Raw genomic sequence first — 20,264 nt, 5'->3', positions numbered from 1 at the left:
CAGTTCTCAGATCTGTGCCTATAGGATTCCTTGGTCAGAAAACCACACCCACTGCCTCCACTTGAATGCTTTTATTCTACAGCCATGTCAGTTAAGACAAATTCCAGAAAAAGCGAATGTTGGTATTTTACAGGAGTCTCTGCATTTGCCACTTTTTATAAGAACTGTGGTATATTTAATGCCTATATATTCATAGTTTATGTTAGATTTGCTTTGCCTGAAACCTTGAACTGTCTCAAGAAAAAGTATTTGAACTTCATTTGGAATTTTTATAAATGGTTTTTAATTAAATATCTGAACTAATGTTAGACTATGGTATAATAGCTTAATACTTAGCTAATGTGATTTGATTAAATAATTTTGTAGCTTGTATTAAAAAACAATAAGAAAGTGTAACATGCTTATGAAAGAGCATTTGGGAACTGTAGACATGATAGAAAGGGCAAAGAAAATAAACCTTATTGTACACTACCATGAAATAAATGCAAACACTGAGTGTGTAATTGTCCATGTCGTTCATAAGGAATATATGGCTCAAGAATTTTAGTAGGTCCTCATTTTCTAGAATATTGCCTAACATAGAATTTAATTTGACAAAGTAAAGTATTAATGAAAAAATATAATCCTTCAGACCATTAGTAATTAATTGTCTACTTTTTGGACAATTCTTGCCAATATAGAATACTCTGTTTTATAAGTCACTTATTTATTTTATTTTTATTTTATTTTATTTCATTTTATTTTATTTTATTTTTTTAGTGAGAGAGACAGAGACAGAGAGACATTTAGGGACAGACGGACAGGAAGGGAGAGAGATGAGAATCATCAATTCTTTCATGTGGCACCCTAGTTGCTCATTGTTTGCTTTCCCATATGTGCCTTGACTAGGGGTGTGTGGGGGGCTACAGCAGAGTGAGTGACCCCCCCATACTCAAGCCAGCGACCTTGAACTCAAGGAACTCAAGCCAGCGACCACTGAGTCATGTCTAGGATCCAACATTCAAGCCAGTGAACCTGCGCTCAAGCCAGTGACCTTGGGGCCTTGAACCTGGGTCCTCTGTGTCTCAGTCCAACGCTCTATCCACTGTGCCACCACCTGGTCAGGCTCACTTTTTCTTATTTATCAAGATAGAATACTCTTTAGAGTATCCAAGACTTTCTTTAGACATTTTTATTTGTACCACCATTTCATATATAGCACTGTAGATTCAAAAAGATCGTGGCTCATCAAAGTTGTAGTTATGGATCTTTGTGGCTGCTTATGTACACTTAATAAAGGCTAAATCATTAAGTGACAAGAATCTACTTAATTTTCACTCTTTTCTATTATATTTGTGATGTACAGATTGAGTTTTACAGAATTAAATTTAAGCAGAGATTGCATATTCAAGATGCCTGCATTATGTCTTATGTTGGAATATGAAACATTTAAAGTTAAAATTCAAATGGAAGGTATAAACCCAAATGTGTATATTTTGAGAGTAGTGGCAGAATCATTGAAGTCAAGCTCATGGACATCATCTAGGAATATACTGAAAAAGTCAGAATCCATTTTGGTTTTCAGGAAGAATAAAAATTGCCTAGATTAAGACCTGTCAGTAGTACAGTCTCAATATTTATACTGGTATTGTCTTTTTTATTATAAATCATTGTTTAGGCATTCTCAAATAAATGTGGACTTTGGGGCAAGTGCTGATATTTCATTTCCATTCTGAGTATCTTTAACTTTACTTCAAAAACCACTATATATATTTATTTATTTTAGGTATATTATTGGAAAATAAAATCTATCTTCTTGTCACACTTCATTTAGATTGCATCTTTCTTCAGCAACAATGTGGACTACTTCATTGCTTCACTGAGCTATGGGCCTAAGGCAGCAAGTGGATTCATTAGTCCCCTTTCAGCCGAATGCATGCTGCAGTACAAGAAAAAAGCTGCCGCCTATATGAAGGCTTTGAGAAAGGTCTGTGAGCTTCTGTTAACATTATTGGAGCTTCTGATAACATAAATTGAAGGAAAAATCAGGAATAATTCCAGAGAATGGCAGGAGTTTTTCCACCATTCATATTATTTAGGTTTTACACAATTTTGAGGCAATGGTGGTTGGTGGGTGTTGAGGGTCTTTGGAGAGGAGGAGGTAACAGAGACCCAAATCTCACCTAATATGTGATATACACATAGGCCGTGGTGGACTTATGTCCCCAGTGCCTGGTGGACTGCTCAGGATGGAGCAACCAGGCAGCCAATAGTGTTAAACCTTAGAAAATCTTAAACTTGTACAAACAAAAAATATAATAGGAGTACATCTATAATTTTTATCTGAGTATAGTAAGAATACACAATCATTGCAAAAAGAAATCAAGATACAGTAGTACATGAAGAAGACAATTATGGTCATCCCAAATTCTACCACTCAAAGCTAGCTACTCTTGACTTTGTTAGAGTATATCTATATCCAAAGAAATTTTAATGCATGTATGACCATGCACACACACAGATACATATGCTATAAAAAGAGAATATATTTGGATATGTTTGCTGTTTTAGAGTCTGTTTTTTCCTTGTAATATAATGTGGATAGCTTTATATATCAAAACATTAAAAATTGTTCTCCTTTAATGCCTGTATAGAATTTCATTTATAGTATTTCATTCTGTTAAATGTGTAATAATTTAATTAATCCATTTCTAGTAGATTTTTAGGTTGTTTCTTATTTTTAATTGTTACGTGCAATACTACAGTGGGTATTCTTGCACATGCAACTTTGTGTGTTTGTTTTTACCTTTTCCTTCTTATTTCCTTTTCACTTTTACCTATACATAGTGCATAAATACATTCTTATATTACCTTAGAATATTATAGGCAAATCACAATCTCTAATTCTAGTTCCATTCAAACTCTTTTGAAGCATTTTTATGCACATATATAAACCTAGAGACAATATACAATATATAGAACTTTCTTTTTTTAAACCTAAATGCATGTTTTGTTGTGCAGTGCATCTTGCTTTTTTATTTAAAATATGTTTTAGAGATTTGTCTATGTTATGACACATGGTGGCTACAATTTCCCTTTTAAATACGGCATAGAAGTCTATAATGTGACTGTTACGTGGTTCATTTAGGTGTTCCGTTATTGGTGGTTATTTTGGTTGATTCCAGTTTTTTACTGTTGTTATAATACTGTGATGGATAGTTTTATAAATGCCTTTTTGAGCAAGTGTGTGGAATACTGAGAAGTGGAATGTTCTGGATCGTGTCGTTTGCACATTTTAAGTTTTAATACTGTATTTACTGTCAAATTGCCCTTACAAGTGGATATACTGTTTTTCCCTTCCCTTCCCTTCCCTTCCCTTCCCTTCCCTCCCTCTCCTCCCTCCCTCCCTTCTTCTTTCCTTTCTCCCTCTTTCTTTCTTTCTTTCTTTCTTTCTTTCTTTCTTTCTTTCTTTCTTTCTTTCTTTCTTTCTTTCTCTCTCTCTCTCTCTCTCTCTCTCTCTCTCTCTTTCTTTCTTTCTTTCTTTCTTTTCTTTTCTTTTCTTTCTGAGGCTATACTATTTTTTCCCTTCTAGTAATGTATAAGGCTACCTATCTCCCTATATTTCTCTAATTGTTTTAATTATATCTTTAAGATTAATTTCTAAAAAAGGAATAGCTGGTTCAAAGTCTAGGAATACTTCATATTTTGACACATTTTCATATTTTAAAACACTTTAGGAAGGTTACCTATTTATAGTTTACCATCAATTGAAGTATAAGTTTAACCCATAAATTTAATATTTTTTAGCCTCAGATGAGCAGCCTCATATTGTTAAATTAATTTACACTTCTTTGCTTATTATTGAAGTGGAACATCTTTTCACAAGTTATTTTGAATATTTATTGTATCAATTCCCTGTTCAAATCATTTTTCTGTTTTAAAATAAATGTTCCTAAGTAGCGTTGACAGCTCTCTCTATATTAAGGATTTAGATATCTTATTTGTATTATAAATATTTCCTCCTCCTCAGTTTGCTGTAGTTATTTTTCAAAAAATAAGTCTTAATTTTTATATCATCAAACTAATCTTTTTCTTTCTTTTTTTTTTTTTTTTTTTTCATTTTTCCGAAGCTGGAAACGGGGAGGCAGTCAGACAGACTCCCGCATGTGCCCGACCGGGATCCACCCGGCATGCCCACCAGGGGGCGATGCTTTGCCCCTCTGGGGCATCGCTCTGTTGCATCCAGAGCCATTCCAGCGCCTGAGGCAGAGGCCACAAAGCCATCCCCAGCGCCCGGGCCATCTTTGCTCCAATGGAGTCTTGGCTGCAGGAGGGGAAGAGAGAGACAGAGAGGAAGGAGAGGGGGAGGGGTGGAGAAGCAAATGGGTGCCTCTCCTGTGTGCCCTGGCCGGGAATTGAACCCGGGACTTGCACACCAGGCCGACGCTCTACCGCTGAGCCAACCGGCCAGGGCCTAATCTTTTTCTTAATTGTGGTGATTCTCAGGGGAATCTTGGAAAGTCAGAGCACTTTCTAAAATTAGAGACAGTCACCCATATTTTTTCCCAGTTCTTTTGTGGTCTAAATTTTTAAATTGAGATTTTTCAATCCATCTTGAATTCCTTTATTCTGATATGAGGTGCAAAAATAGGGATCTAAATGCTTATTTTTCTAAATTACTTAGAAAAATAATTTGGTTGTTCTTGTACCATTTATCCAGGCTACCTTTCTCCATTGACTTGCAAATGCAACATTTGTCACATAATATATTTTTGTATTTGCTTTTGTCTGGTTTTAGATTTTTCTATCCTGTTTTTTTATCTTTCTATTATGGTGCAAGTCAATACAGTTTTAAGTAGTGTATCTTGTAACTTGGATAACAAATTCACCTTTATTATTTTTCTTTTTTTTTAATGGAAAGAAATTTCTTTTTACATTTATTAAAGGAAATAGTCTATCTTGGCATACATCTGAATTTATTATCAAACCCCATTTAACATTCTAATTTGTATATGTGGGATCAGGAGGGTAATATCTTTTTCTTTAATTTTTGTGATGATTTTCTCATAGCCTTTCTCTGAGTCTGTGCCTTATGAAGAAGCACTGGCCAACCGCCGGGTCCTACTTAGCTCTACCGAAAGTCGAGAAGGCCTCGCACAACAGGTATGGCACCTGGATATCATAGCACTTGCTAAAGGGCATAAATATTAATCTCCCTGCAAAAGGTTTTTAACATACATATGGTGATTTATAAAGCTATAGAAATAAACATGTAAAGTTAATTGTTTAACACATGCTAAAAGGCACCATAAGCATAATTCATTGAAAACATTTCTTTGTACTCTAAATTTAAAGTCATCTTGATTCAGTAGGTATTATAATCACCAGTAAAATAATATCAACATACTTTGGCCATGATGATTAATTTTTTCTTTAGGCACTAGATTAAATGTCTGAAATAACTCAGGGTTATTTTATTTCTTAAATGAGCAGGAATGAAAAAATTTTAGTATTCAATTGCTTTATTGTATTTGGAGGCAGGTAAAGGTAGGAGGTACTATCTTTGTACAAGTTGGTACAAACTGACACCAGTGTAGCTTCGTCAGAGGTTTATTCACTTTAACACTGGCTTGCTTTTAGTTTTGGTAATGTTTATTTTAAAGACAACAGAAATAAATTCATCTGAGACAATATTTCATCTATACTGATCTTATTCATTGGACACATATCAATTATCTTTTCAATATTAGTATATTGTGATGTTGGAACTAAAAATTTCATTCACAGAATAATTCTTGAAAAACAGAATTCCTGAGACAATAAAATGTGGACGATCTAAAAAAAAAAAATTTATTTTAGACTTTATCTTATGTGAAGCTAGTAAAACTCAAAGAAATGAAATAGCTTTTATCCAGAGTAGCTAGTAAGTGGCAGAATTGTCTGACTTCAAAGCTATTGCTTTTCCCACTCTTCCATTGACCAGCTGCAGGCTAGTCTAATAACCACTCTGGGTCTCACCTCCTGCCTCTCTAAAGTAAAGATAATATCTACCTTTCAGGGTCCTGTAAGGATTAATTGAGCCAATGGGAGGCAGTGTGATATAGTGAAAAAAATCAGACTTGTGAGCTAGACAGATGGGGCCCTAAATCCTGGCTCTGCCATTTGCTAGCTTAGCAGGTGGTTTAGCTGCGGAGAGCTTTCATTCTGTTTGAGAAATGAGAACTGTAGGACTCTTAGGAGACCTGGTGGGATGACAGGAGGAAAGTACCAAGAATAGTGCTTGGTACTCAGTGATTGCTCAGCCATGATAGCTGGTAAAGCACTTGGAATTCACTATAAGATTTTATTTTCTGTAATTCTCAAGCTTTTCTGTGCCCCGAGAATTAGCTTTTTAAACTTCTTATTGAAGTATAATGCAATTAAATAAAAGTATACAAATTGTTAATTGTATCCCAATAAATTAATGTAACCAGCACATAGATAAAATGTTTAAAAAAGAATATTTCCTTATTTATGTAAATATTACTTGGACCGCAGGAGCCTTTCTCATGCCCTTTTTAGTTGCTATTCTCCTCTCCCCAAAAGATAACTATCATCCTGCGTTCTAACACCATAATTGTGTTTGTTGCCTATACTGATTTTTTTATTAAGTGAGATATGTTGTGTATACTCTTTCAGGTCTGTCTTCTTTCATTCAACATTAGATTTGTAATATTCATCTGTGTTACATGTAGTTGTAATTTGTCCATTTTCATTGCTGTTGAGTATTGTGTGAATATACATTATTATTAACTGCTTATGAATATGTGGGTAGTCTTAAGTGTTTGCTATCCTAATGCTGCTATGAACATTCTTATACATGCCTTTTGATGAACTTGCATGCATTTCTATTGGGGATGTACCCAGAAGGGGATTACTGGCTATGATATGTTCAGTTTTTTGGGTTTTTTTTGTATTTTTCTGAAGTTGGAAATGGGGAGGCAGTCAGAAAGACTCCCACATGCACCTGACCGGGATCCACCCACATGCCCACCAGGGGGCGATGCTCTGCCCATCTGGGGCGTTGCTCTGTTGCAACCAGAGTCATTCTAGCTCCTGAGGCAGAGGCCACAGAGCCATCCCCAGCGTCCGGGCCAACTTTGCTCCAATGGAGCCCTGGCTGCTGGAGGGGAAGAGAGAGACAGAGAGGAAGGAGAGGGGGAGGGGTGGAGAAGCAGATGGGCACTTCTCCTGTGTGCCCTGGCCGGGAATCGAACCCGGGATTCCTGCATGCCAGGCCGACCCTCTACCACTGAGCCAACCAGCCAGGGCGATATGTTCAGTTTTAAAAGATCCTGCCAGACAGTTTTTCAGTGTTTGTCCCAAATTTTACTCCTTTTAGCACTATATATATGATTATTACAACTATTCCATAAATATACCTAGCTTTATATTTTCTGGGTTTTTTTCAATTACAGTTTACATTCATTATTATTCTGTAAAATTTATAAAGTGGTCAAGTACCTACCTGGCCCCATACATGGTTATGACATTATTACTGACTGGACTGCCTGTGCTGTGCTTCACATCCCATGACTGTTCTGTACTGCCAGTTTGTACTTAATCTTTCCACTTTTTTAAAAATTTTAGTCATTTAGGTGGTTTTCAATTGCTTTTCCTTGATAATTAGTGACATTGAGTACTGTCTTTCTTATATTTATAATCTTGGTCAAGTGTCTATTCAAGTCTTATTTTCTTTTTTTCTGTTTCTCTGTTGGGCTGTCTTTTTCTTACTGATTTGTAGAATGCTGCAGTATGTTCTGGATATTAGTCCTCTATTAGGTACATCTTTCTTCCATTTTGGGGGCTTTCCTTTTTACTCTCTTAATACCTTTCAATGAATAGAAAATTTTTGATTTTACTGTAGTTCAATTTCTTAATTTATGGATGTGATTTTTGTTGAGTAAATCTTTCCCTATTCCAGGGTCAGGCTTTTTTGTTTTCACCTCTGAGGTGGTTTTGGTTTACATTCTGTAAAGTATTTGGCCACTAAGTTTTATCTTCATCATCCTCTAAGGTGCAGAACTCTCTGTTGCTTTCAAGGTTCAGCAGAGTTTGGAGAAGATTTCTAAACTAGAGCAGGAAAAAGAACATTGGATGTTGGAAGCACAATTAGCCAAAATCAAGCTGGAGAAAGAAAACCAGCGAATTGCAGTTAGGCTGAGGAGTACGAGTAGTGGGCAGGAGGCTGGGCCGGCCCAGGAAAACGCCTCTGTGGTGAGTGCTTCGGGCCAGGAGGAAGCTCCAGTGAAGGCTGCTCCAGAGCCAGTTCACAGCACCAGTCTGGTAAGTGCCGTCTCTTTTTACTGTTAATTGGTAAGGCCCTAACCCAGTGTTCAATGTTAACCATCTAAATTACATAATAGGGATAATCCACGTTCTTTTGAAAAAGCAGGTTGGTAAGCAGATACCTCCTTCCGAAAAGCATCTCCATTAAATTCCCTTTGATTTTACATGAAACTTTCCCAAGGTGAGGGCTGTGTTCCTGGAATAGATAGTGCAAGTCAAATTTAAGAAAATTCTGTTTTTCCATAGTAACAATAAAATGGAATTATGTTTCTGACCAAGGGCTAAATGCCTAGCACTTTATAGAAGTGAACACAAATAGCATTTTTAACCAATTATGTGGTATATGTCTAGACACTATAAAGCTTTATGACATATATTTAATACAAAGACCCATCGGGTTAGTTATATTTCATGAGGTAGTAGACTGGCAGTATCTTGCAACTTTGTATTTCTTGCCTTATATTTAATTGAAGTGATTTAGAAAGTGAAGAAACATCTTTTTTTGAGTTATGGAATTCAGAGTTACTTTGAGAGAAGTTTTCTTATTATAATATTCTCCCTACTGTTAAAAATTTAGAAAATCTAGGAAAGGAGAAATCGGGAAGGAAAAAATATTCTCCTAACCAGAAAGGACTGATGGGAATATTTTTACAAGCATTTCTCAGGGAACTTGAGGAGAGCTGCGGTGCTTCTTGAGGGCCTCATGCCAACAGTGTGTGACTTAATCCCATAGCTCACAGATACTATTGAAGAACAAACACATCATGGCCCTTCTACACTGACCTTGCATCTGATTCAGAGCATACCTGCTAGGAAAATATGCAAGCCAACTTCATTTTCAATATGTATACTGACTTCATTGCACCTTAACAGTGTCAGAAACTCAGATTATAATTTGCCTAGGTGTGATGATGGTATTATGATTATTTAGGAGAATATCTTAATTTGGGGGAGATAAATGCCAGAAAAATTAGGGTAGGGTATCATAATGTCTGCAGTTTGCCTTCAGATTGTTCAGAATAAATATATACACACAGATAAATAAAGCAAATGTAGCAAAATGTCAATTATTGAGTATAGATGTTGACTATGCAGATGTTTTCTTTAATACCTTTCCCTTCAACTCTCTGTATATTTGAAAATTTTTGTAATAAAATATAAGGGAGAGAAAAAGAATTAAAAGTGTTAGAAAAGTGAAAAACACAGCCCAAACTTCTCAGAGTTTGGACTTGAATGGACACCAGGCACACAGGATAGCCCTATAGTGAGCCCTGTACAGAGTGCTGTGGGATCGTAGAGAAGTCCTCTGGAGCGCTGGGGGTGGAAGGAGGTCACAGAAGAGGTACAATAAGTATGTTTCAAAAGTGAGCAGCAGTCCAAGTCGGGAGAAGAGTATTTCAGGCAGAGAGAAGGGGCTTGCTCTGGAATTCTCCCTCCGCACACAGCTGATTCCTGCCAGAAATGACCTGAAGACAGAAGAGATAAAAAGAGATGGCATTTTCTGTCCTCCTTGATGTTTCTGCTTTTCAGCCTTTCCTTTTATCATCTCTCATTTAAAGTACAGTGGAGATTGCTACATTTACCACATTTTCAGTGAAACCCAGTTTTAGGCGTGGTCTTTGATGGTCAGGATTAGAGAACCAAGAGATGGTCGGCCTCCTTTCATTTTTTGTGTGATTGGCTCTCTTCCTTTCCCTTAGTTGTTCTCAAGCTAATGGAATAAGAGCTTGGATCAGCATCTGTACAGAGGAGCTGTGTGTTGTCCCACATTCTCAAACCATAACTCGGGAGGGGTGAGGCCGGAGAGGCAGAATGAATGCCAAATGTAGTGATATTTGAATATGTAAAATTAAATGATTGGTGTGTTACTGTAAACAGTTTTTAACCGAAAGGGAAAGACTAATTGCTACTCCTGCTTCAGTTACTAGAAAATTATGACTCTTTCTTAAAAAAAAAAAAAAGTTTTATAAAAACCCTTTTAGCTAGATGGGCATAACATTCCTTATTAGCACACGTTCAGTTGATGTATAGCTCACTGTTCAGAGTAATGCTCTTGAGGATATAATTTAGAATCTGTGAAAACTGTTTACTGGGTTTCATCTCAGATGAACAGAATGCATTGAGACTGAGTTTCCAATGGTCTTTTTAAGTTATAGTACCCAAGCACAGGAACAATAACTTGAGTCTAGTAATCATGACTGTCTGTTTTTGGAATCTTAATCCACAAAACCGAGCTCTAAAACGTGGCAGCACTTTGCCTGACTGGTAGTTGTGCAGTGGATAGAGTGTCAACCTGTGATGCTAAGATCCCAAATTTGAAACCCCAAGGATGCTGGCTTGAGCATGGGCTCATCTGGATTGAGTGCAAGCTTGTCGGCTTGAGTGCAAGTTTGCTGGCTTGAATGCGGGGTCATCAGCTTGACAGTAGGATCATCAACATGATCTCGAGGTCGCTGGCTTGAGCAACAGGTTGCTTGATGGGCCTGAGTCCCCTGGTCAAAGCATGTATGAGAAGCAATCAATGAACAACTAAGTGACACAACTACCAACTGATGCTTCTCATCTCTCTCCCTGTCTCTCTCTCTCTCTCTCTCTGTCTCTCTCTCTTGCAGAAAAAAAAAAAAAAAAAAAAACCAAAAACAAAAAAAAAACCCTGGCAGCGCTTTAATGTGTCTCAAATTACATTTTCATTGATTTAAATCTGAAATGAACACAGATTGATGTCATAATAACATTGTTTCAAAAATGTATTTCTTCAGTCTCCTTTTGAATTTTCAGGCAGTGATTTTTGTTATGGTGGTGGTGGTGGTGGTGGTTGTTTTGTTTTTGTTCTTCTTTTTCTTGTTTGGAATGTTCTGTTATGATGGTCACCATCTTGGCTGCTGCTTTTGAAAGAGGCACAGAAATGACAAGGTCAATCAAAACTGTTCTCTCTTCCCAGTTGTTGGTTTCAGTGATGAAAATGACTAACATCTTTCTGATAGAGGAAACAGTGATGATCATTATCCATTACTGCCTCCTGGCAGCATAGTAAGTGCAGTTCCACAGGTTCTGCTTCCTTGTGGTAACACGTCCCGAGGGCAATATAGTACTCCAGTCCCAGTGTGTTCTCAAACGGTGTGAACTGAGAAAATATTAAATGTTTGTACTGTTGTGTTTGAAATGTAAACAGTCTAGTATAAAACATTTTTTTTTCTTATGTTCTAGATTGGGATTTTAACCAGGACATCTGACAGTGAGGTAATGTGTGCTCGGCATCGTGTTGTTTATTAGTAAATATCTGGTTGCATGTTTGTTGACAAAGTCATACAAAAGTCAGCTGTGTCTGATTGTGTTTTCTGACCAGTTGAGCAAATGTGGAGCCAGTGTTTTCCCCCTCCACTGGGGATCCATGTTGCTTTTTCTCTGGTTCTGTTTGAACTGTCACCAACAAATTATAGCCTGTTTTGTAAATGCCTGTTGAGTGACATGTCTTGGCAGTTTGACAAGGTGTGGCTCAAGCGTGGCCATCAGCTGGCTGGCACGCTGGTGAGGCTGAGCCGCTGGCCCTCCCACTGGGCCCCTTGCGCATGAGCCGTGTGCTTCCTAGTTGTTTCCAGCCCTCAAGTGAGTGAATCCAGGTTCATTTGGCTTGTCACATAGGTTAGCATACTTGAGTTTTAAAAAATTATAAGATGTAAGTTTATAAATAACCATTAAATGAACACTGAAGTCATTCAGCTTACCACTCAGTATGGTGAGTTGGTATATAGTTCAAGTCAGTTGGTAGATTCTTTGATTTCCTTATTGGCCTTATACCTTAGTTAATCTTGAACTTCTGCATATATTTTTAACTGAATTCAATAGTGTGTCATTGCTAGGGTAACTAGAAGAAATACTAGTCATAACTGTTCATTATAGAAATAGTTTAATTGGTTAGTATCTTTAAGAGCATTAGAACTATCTTAAAATAGTGTGGAGAAAAAAAGAATGTTCAGATTTCAGGGGTGCCAACACATGTCCGCTTTTCCTGTCCTCTTCCAGTTAGAGGAGGACAATAGGAGTCAGACAGATGGAAAATTTGAAAGTCAGGTTTGTAGCTCATAAAAGCAGGGGGGGACATGGTCCCAGGGCTTCCCAGTACCTGCCTTCTGCTCTGTCCCTTGAAGCCACAGCCTCATTCTGAGATAGGCAGGCTGTTGAAAGAGGAAATTTAGAGTATTCATTTACCTGCCCTGTCTGAAGTTTTTTTGAGAGCTAGGAAAACTAGGATTCCTCATCAATTTCAAAAGAAAATGTACAAAATATTGTCTCCTTTTTCCCCCTAAAGCAATGTTACTATTTTTTTTTCTAGAACTGCTCCATCTCACTGGCATTCTTTTATTTAGTTATGTGTGCTCTCTTTAGGTTCCAGATGTGGAATCTCGTGAAAACTTAATTAAAAATCACTACATGGCAAGGATAGTGGAGCTGACATCGCAACTGCAGCTGGCTGACAGCAAGTCAGTGCATTTTTATGCTGAGGTGAGTGCAGAGCTAATTAGATTTGGTGGGTTTTCCTAATGCCGTCAGGAATTAGGTCAGTGTCCTGCTGCTCACTAGAGGAGAGGAGTCAGTGTCTATTATTTTATATGAATCTGGTTGGAGTTCCTATTGCTTGGTCTGTATACCAACCAAAATTTCCATTTCAATAAACATAGGACTGATTTGTCATTTCCAAGTTACTGAAAAACAGTTGAGGCATACAGGTAACTTTTCTTATGGTCATGTATGTTTTGGAACATTATGATTATAGATTACTTGTTTTAGAGAGTTAAAGGCAGGTAATATTTATAGGCCAAGGAATTTTCATATAGGTAGGTTAAAAAACAAAATATTCCTTTTTCCTTTTTTCAAAAAATAACCAGTTTCGCTTGACTTGTCGTGGTGCAGTGGATAAAGTGTCGACCTGAGAATGCTGAGGTCGCCGGTTCAAAACCCTGGGCTTGCCTGGCCAAGGCACATATGGGAGTTGATGCTTTCTGCTTCTCTCCCTTCTCTCTCCCTCTCTCTCCCTCTCTCTCTCTCTCTCTCAAAAAAAAATGCATAAAGTAAAAAATAACCAGTTTCTAAATGACAATTTGTTGAAATGAGTTACTATAAGTGATAAAAAATACAATAGTTTTTCAACCTTTAAAAGATACAAAAATTTACTATTTATTACATTTTCTTTCCTCACTAAATAATTCATTTTAAGAGAACTGGAAAAACACTATGCAAGATAATCAATAAAATCATAAACAATTCATTGATTAGAAGGGGAGGAAATGAAGGAAGAAAGTATAGCTATCAAAGTAAGAAACAAATGATAAGGTAGAATGGATGTTGCTCAACATGTAAGAATACCTGTAAGGTCTCTGATTTGAAACTTTATATTAAAAGGTCAGCTGTAGATGTCAGAGAATTATAATGTTGTAATTATTAAATTTAAAAAAAAAGAGAACACCCTTTATTGGGATTTGACTTCATGATTTTCTGCAATAACTATGGAAATGGAGATGTTGATAGGCAGCCAGTTGCTGGAAGTGGAGAGGGACTTTGCTCCATTTTTCCTGCTGAAATAAATGATGAGCCTAGCTTAGTGTTGTTCACAAGCAACCATTACATACCTGTTTGATAAGTGGACCAATAGTGACAGCTTGCAGGGCTCTAGAAAATGGGGAGACCAGCAGACTGCATGGATTACAACAGAACGGCTGAACTACTTATTATCTGAGCCACGCAGTCCTGCGCACAAAATCATGTCCTTATATGGATCCCTAACTGCCTTCGGAGTTAGTGTCCCAGACTTGATTGTTATCTTCACAAGGACTCATGCCTTAGAAAACTTCCTTTCTCTTGTTCAGGTTTAGTGCTGGACACATTGATGTTTGGTTTTTAGAGGGCTTGCCTCTGTTGGCTGAGCTTGCCTGAAACAAGTGGGGATTTTTGAGGCTGTTTTATTTCTAAGAGACTTGTTTATCTTAGTTAAATGTCTTCAGCACAATTGTGATACAAGAATTTTTAAATTGTCCTAGTTTTTTCTCATCTGTAAACAGGAAGTGGTGACCCCCTGTGCGACTTTACTGGAATGATTAGTCTGAGTGTCTGACGTTGACAGAGTATTCAAATGTGTCTCAGCAGATCCTCCTCGTCAGTCTCTTGGCCTTATCAGAAAGTTTAGTGATCTTTCTAATAGCATATCCTCTTTAAACAAGAGTGTGAGATAGATTTTTTTTCCTTTTTTCTTCTGTCTCTGGAGAGCCTAGATTTGGTGGAAACCCCAGAGAAAGCAGCTGGGATTTTTACAGTCCTGTCCTCAGTCTGTGTTTTTCTTTTCATGTAGGCAGAGCATAATCTGTAAAGTAGGACTGTGGAGCTTTTATTGTTCCTAGAATGTGGTCTTTAATAAAAGATTTAAAATGCAAGAGACATATCTTAGAATCCATATTTCATGGTCAGACACTATTGATAATGTTTAAAATAACCACTTCCTTTTTGTCCAGTGTGAGTACAAATGAATCCTGAGTAAATGTAAAAACTTTCTTATGTTTTTTGTAACCCCACTGGTCATCGGACTAGAGATAGGAAAAAAACATTGATGAGCTTGGGTTAGTAGACATTTTGTCTCCTCATTAAAATGCTGAGTGGGACCACATCTTCCTATATGCACTCTGGTGTTTGGTACAGGCCTGTCGGTATCTGCAGGTATTTGTGGAAGGGGAGGGAGGGAAGGAGGATGGGCTTTGCTTTGGGTGGTGTGGGAGGGGTGTTTTCTTTTCTTTTTTTTTCTTTTTTCTTTTTTTTCTTCTGAAGTTGGAAACGGGGAGAGACAGTCAGACAGACTCCCGCATGTGCCCGACTGGGATCCACCCGGCACGCCCACCAGGGGCGATGCTCTGCCCCTCCGGGGCGTCACTCTGCCGCGACCAGAGCCACTCTAGCACCTGGGGCAGAGGCCAAGGAACCATCCCTAGCGCCCGGGCCATCTTTGCTCCAATGGAGCCTTGGCTGCAGGAGGGGAAGAGAGAGACAGAGAGGAAGGAGGGGGGGTGGTGGAGAAGCAAATGGGCGCTTCTCCTATGTGCCCTGGCCGGGAATCGAACCCGGGTCCCCCGCATGCCAGGCCGACGCTCTACCGCTGAGCCAACCGGCCAGGGCCAGAGGGGTGTTTTCTAATAATCTTCCCTGAAGTGAATTTGCTTTTGGGAAATGTGATAATGGAATGCTTTCTGATTAACAGTGCCGAGCACTCTCTAAAAGACTGGCCCTGGCTGAAAAGTCCAAAGAGACGCTGGCAGAAGAGATGAAAGTGGCCAGTCAGAACATCAGCAGACTTCAGGTGAGTCCGTAAGTGTTACCTAAGCAGTTTCATTCAAAGTTCTTGGGCAGCAAAGTCAGCATTTCCTTTCTAAAGTAGTGGCATTCGACCTCTACACACACATTTTTCTGACCACTTTATTTCTAACTCATTTTAAAGTAACGTCTTACTTTTATTATAAGGCAAAAAGTGGTTGTATTGTTTGTTTCTCTGACTTGATTTTAATTTTAAATAGCTTTGTAGTCAGCATTTTTTTTTTGTAAGTAAAGTTACTTTCATATAGACAACACTTTTAGCAGGTTAGCTGTCACTGTCTGCTTTAAATGCAGTATGAAATGTATGCAGTAGATAATGCGCTCTATTGCAGTAGTTACAGCACTCTTCCTCTTCCTGCAACTTCTTTACATTTCTCAGCTTCCCAAAATTTCCAATATTATTTCAAAGAATATGATAAAAAATAGAAGATTTTAGTCAGTGTCACCTTTCCTGTATTTATCTGCTTATGTGAGAGTTGCTAATCATGGATTAAAATACCAGTATTTGCTGCACTTTACTGAAGCACTGAGCATATTACATGTTTTCATTCCATATGTGGTAGTATGATCCACAGCGATGTCAGTGATAAAGCAGTTCTTTAAATAGTTACTTACCCAGAGACCTTTCTTTCCCTCCTCCTCCCTGTTAATATCTGTCATATGACTTACTCTGTCCCTTCTCTTTCATAAAACTGTTTCATAAAACTGACCTAAGCGGAAAGGTAGGGCTGCAAAATATTTCTCCTTACTCACTGCTTTGTTTTAAAGCCCCGTTCCCAGTGTGATACAGGCAAAGAAAAACACATCAGCTCAGCAACACCTACTTCCTCCTGGTTTCAGCTTAGTTGATTAGATTAGGTGGGAGCACAGGATTGGAATGGAAGGACCTGAAGTAAGCCTTAGAGGCCGGAACAGAGAGGGACGTGCTTCTTCCCAGGAGGATTCTGCCCGGAGGGCTGTGAGCCATCCCTGTGGGGAGCGGTACCGGAGGGGACTGCCCACCTCACCAACGCCTCGGGAAAACCTGAGGGCTGTGGAAAGACCAAGTAGCTCTCTAGTTTCTTTGCCACAGTTTTTAATTGTCATGGAAGGAAATGTTTTTATTTTTGCGAAGACATTCAGAATGTTTTGAAGGCTGAGAAAAACTTTTTCTCATTTCTTGTAACTTGGTTCTCTTGTCAGGCCTTTGGCTTAACCTTCATGTTAACTGATCATAGAAGTCATTTAGATAAGTTGCTTTTCCAAACTTCTTTTAATAGAAAAAGCTTTAGAGGGTTATGACTGGTGGGGTTTTGACTTTTTACCTCCTTTTTCCCTGTTCCTTTGCCATTTAGGATGAACTGACAACTACAAAGAGGAGTTATGAGGATCAGTTAAGTATGATGAGTGACCATCTGTGCAGCATGAATGAGACATTGTCTAAACAGAGAGAAGAGATTGACACACTAAAGATGTCCAGTAAGGTAAGGGAAGGATGGGGAGGGAGGTATTCTCTCTTCAATGTGATATTTAATATTTAGTGTATTTAATATAAGGTATTTCATTGCTGTGCATTTCAGGAGCAAAAGGTTAAGAGATTTAAAGTATTTATAAGTCATTTGTAAAAGTATATATATAGATAGATAGATAGATAGATAGATAGATAGATAGATAGATATAGATATAGATAGATAATATATATATATATATTTATCATTTGTTCTCTTATCCAAAAGTAAGATTGGCTTTGGCTGAGTTATAAGTTGAAAGGAAGTCTGACCTCTGAGGCCCTAATACAGTACTGTGTCCTTTGTTTTCTGGCATTTCAGGCGCTGTTGTGTAAGTTTGGAGGACTCTTGGGAAGTTTATGATGGGGCTGGCTCTTTTTTATACGAATCTAAAATGATACTGTTGAAGAGTAGCCCCTTTAGCAAATTAATTCTCATATATATCATTATAACCTAAAAATGCCTTGTCCTTTTAATTCCAAATGTTCCTTCGATTTCATTCCACAGAAAGCCTCCAGGCTAGGGTCAGTCATTAACAGCATCATTGTTAATGTTGAATGCATGTCCACATATCATGAAAAGTACACTTCAGGAGGCCTGGGACTTGGTTCCATGCAGCACCTCTGAGGCTCTCATGTTTTGGAAACTCAAACAATACTGTACCACCGCCAGCTGGGATTGACTATCTCCAGCCTGTGCTCTTTGAAATCCACTGGTGCCCCTTACTGATTCAGCAGGCATTTATTGAGTTCCGGCTCTGTGCTGGCACTGGGAGGGAAGTAGAGACAAACAAACCATAGGTTTATTTTAGCATCTGCCTAGTGGCGGTGCAGGGCAGCATTCTGCTCAGTTGGCATCTTCTTCGAAAATATATCATGTTAATGTATTGGAATCTGCATTATATAGTTTTGTTTCTCAGGGTAGTTTCATGGTATTGACTGGCCTCTGGTTACATCAGAGAGTGTCTGTGATGCTTTTCTGGGGCATCTTGTGATGATTGTAGTAACCAGCCAATGTGGTTTTGATTATGGTTCTCCAGTTACTTGTGATTCAGGAAACTTGAGCTTAGAGGTAGGGGATGGGGGTTGGTCCTCTTAAAGAATGCCTTCTTTAACCCCTTTGGCCTCTTGCTATTCCGGCAGGGCAATAGCTAGCTCACACAGAAAGTACATTAGTATGAGCAGTGTGAGAAAGCCTGTTTTAGCACCTAACACATGAAAGAAAGTAGCAGGGAAACTTCAGACTCCAGAGCTGCAGAGGCACTGGGCTCTGAACGGAGGAGGGTTCATGTTGAGTATAGCAGAGGTCACTGAAGCTACTTTTTAGAAGAGGGGATTTTCAAGCCCTCTCAGAACTTTCTAATCTAGCCCTTAAAATACCTGTCATTATAAAAATCTGAGTTAGAGATCCTTCTTCACTTTTTACTATATATTGTTAACCTTTCTTTGGTTAATCTATGATCCCCATTGCTCTTTTTTCCCTCCCTGTCCATGTGTAATTCAGATTGCCAAAGCATTATCTTATGGCTGAGTTGACATTGTCTCCACTGGATACCAAGTAAACATCCTGAAAACCATTTGCTTGCTATTATCTTGCTCTTAATGTTTGTATTCTGCAAGCATTTCCCACTTACATGAAAAGAATGTAAAGTTTGAATCCAGTAGTTAAGTATAGGAATTTAATTATAATATTTTTCTAAAAAGTGAATTTCTCCAGAAAGAGGAAAAGTTATGCAAAACTGAAAAGTCCGAATGCCCGTTTTTTATTCAGTTTCATAAAATCATAAGCTCCTTTGTCCTTGGAACAAAAAGAATATTTGAGGTTTGATAAATCCAAAATAGCTTTATTTCTTTAAGCCTGTCTTCGGTTCCCAGGCAGATAAGGGCCCATGAACTTAGAGCAGGAGTCGGGAAACTTTTTGGCTGAGAGAGCCATGAACGCCACATATTTTAAAATGTAATTCCGTGAGAGCCATACAACGACCCGTGTACGTTACACATTATCCAATAAAAATTTGGTGTTGTCCCAGAGGACAGCTGTGATTGGCTCCAGCCACCCGCAACCATGAACATGAGCGGTGGGAAATGAATGGATTGTAATACATGAGAATGTTTTATATTTTTAATATTATTTTTTTTTATTAAAGATTTGTCTGCGAGCCACATGCAGCCATCAAAAGAGCCACATCTGGCTTGCGAGCCATAGGTTCCCGACCCCTGACTTAGAGAGTGGGGAGATTTAAAAGTAACAAACTGCTTTGTGATTACTGAATAAAAATGAGCAATGCAAGGTTATCAGCTTTTCTCCTTTTGGAAGCTAAAGTTGTCTAAAGTATAATATAAGTTCCAGGCACCTTGGTCTGTAAACGATGGGATATGTTTTTTTGAAGTTTCTGTTCTTATTGTTGATATTTTTCTTTGCACAGGGAAATTCTAAAAAGAACAAGAGTCGATAGTTTACACTTAGCAGGTTGGTGACTTCTTTCCAGAGCTGCTACTGCTGCAGGGAGCTGCAGGCCCGAGACTCCTCGTCCAGTGCTGGCCGCCTTCAGGAAGCTGGAGTGTTGTTGGACCTAGTAAACTAATCAGTGTTGTAAAAGGCCTTGAAACATTCAAAATATATTTGTAACCAATAAGGCAAATACATACAGAATTTGATGTTGACAGTAAAATGGAAAACTATACACATACCATGGATATTGTAGGTTTCCTTATGCTGTTTTTACTGTGCACTTTTTAAAATTAGGTTTTAATTTCGGTATGTAAGAACAACAAATATTTTGTATATTTTCAAACTCAATTATATGGTAATCGATTTGGTATCTATGGAATAGATATATGTTTCTGGATAAAATGCTTTCATTGTCAAACTCATTACTTCATGCTATAATTGAAAATAGTTTCCAGATTCTTTTTGAAGACTTTTTCCTTTTCTCTCTCTCTTTCTCCTTCTCATTCTCCTCCTCTTTCTCTCTCTCTCTCTTTCTCTCTCTGAGGGAGTGGGCCTTGCAAACTTGAGATCTTGTGGGTTTATTATTATTGTCTTCAGCTCTTCAGTACCCTCTCTGTGTTGGAATAATAGCTTAAGGAAATTGGTGTCAATAAATTCGTACATATA

The 20,264-nt window shown here is 38.0% G+C and overlaps 1 protein-coding gene across 5 annotated transcripts in view; it reads left to right on the top strand.

Moving 5' to 3' along the window:
• Nucleotides 1-20,264, top strand: part of PPP1R21 (protein phosphatase 1 regulatory subunit 21) — a 63,804-nt gene extending 43,540 nt beyond the window's left edge. For all 5 annotated transcript variants that reach the window (XM_066378308.1, XM_066378310.1, XM_066378312.1 and 2 more), the window contains 8 exons: nucleotides 1,814-1,966; nucleotides 5,050-5,142; nucleotides 8,062-8,304; nucleotides 11,515-11,547; nucleotides 12,694-12,810; nucleotides 15,548-15,646; nucleotides 16,995-17,123; nucleotides 19,573-20,264. In XM_066378308.1, coding sequence (XP_066234405.1) covers nucleotides 1,814-1,966; nucleotides 5,050-5,142; nucleotides 8,062-8,304; nucleotides 11,515-11,547; nucleotides 12,694-12,810; nucleotides 15,548-15,646; nucleotides 16,995-17,123; nucleotides 19,573-19,602 — 897 coding nt within the window. In that variant the 3' untranslated portion in view covers nucleotides 19,603-20,264. The remainder of the gene's footprint in view (nucleotides 1-1,813; nucleotides 1,967-5,049; nucleotides 5,143-8,061; nucleotides 8,305-11,514; nucleotides 11,548-12,693; nucleotides 12,811-15,547; nucleotides 15,647-16,994; nucleotides 17,124-19,572) is intronic.

Source organism: Saccopteryx leptura, chromosome 3 (assembly GCF_036850995.1).
Source record: "Saccopteryx leptura isolate mSacLep1 chromosome 3, mSacLep1_pri_phased_curated, whole genome shotgun sequence".
Lineage (NCBI taxonomy): Eukaryota > Metazoa > Chordata > Mammalia > Chiroptera > Emballonuridae > Saccopteryx > Saccopteryx leptura.
Note: the sequence above shows the minus strand (reverse complement) of the source record. Positions and strands in the feature narration are given on the sequence as shown.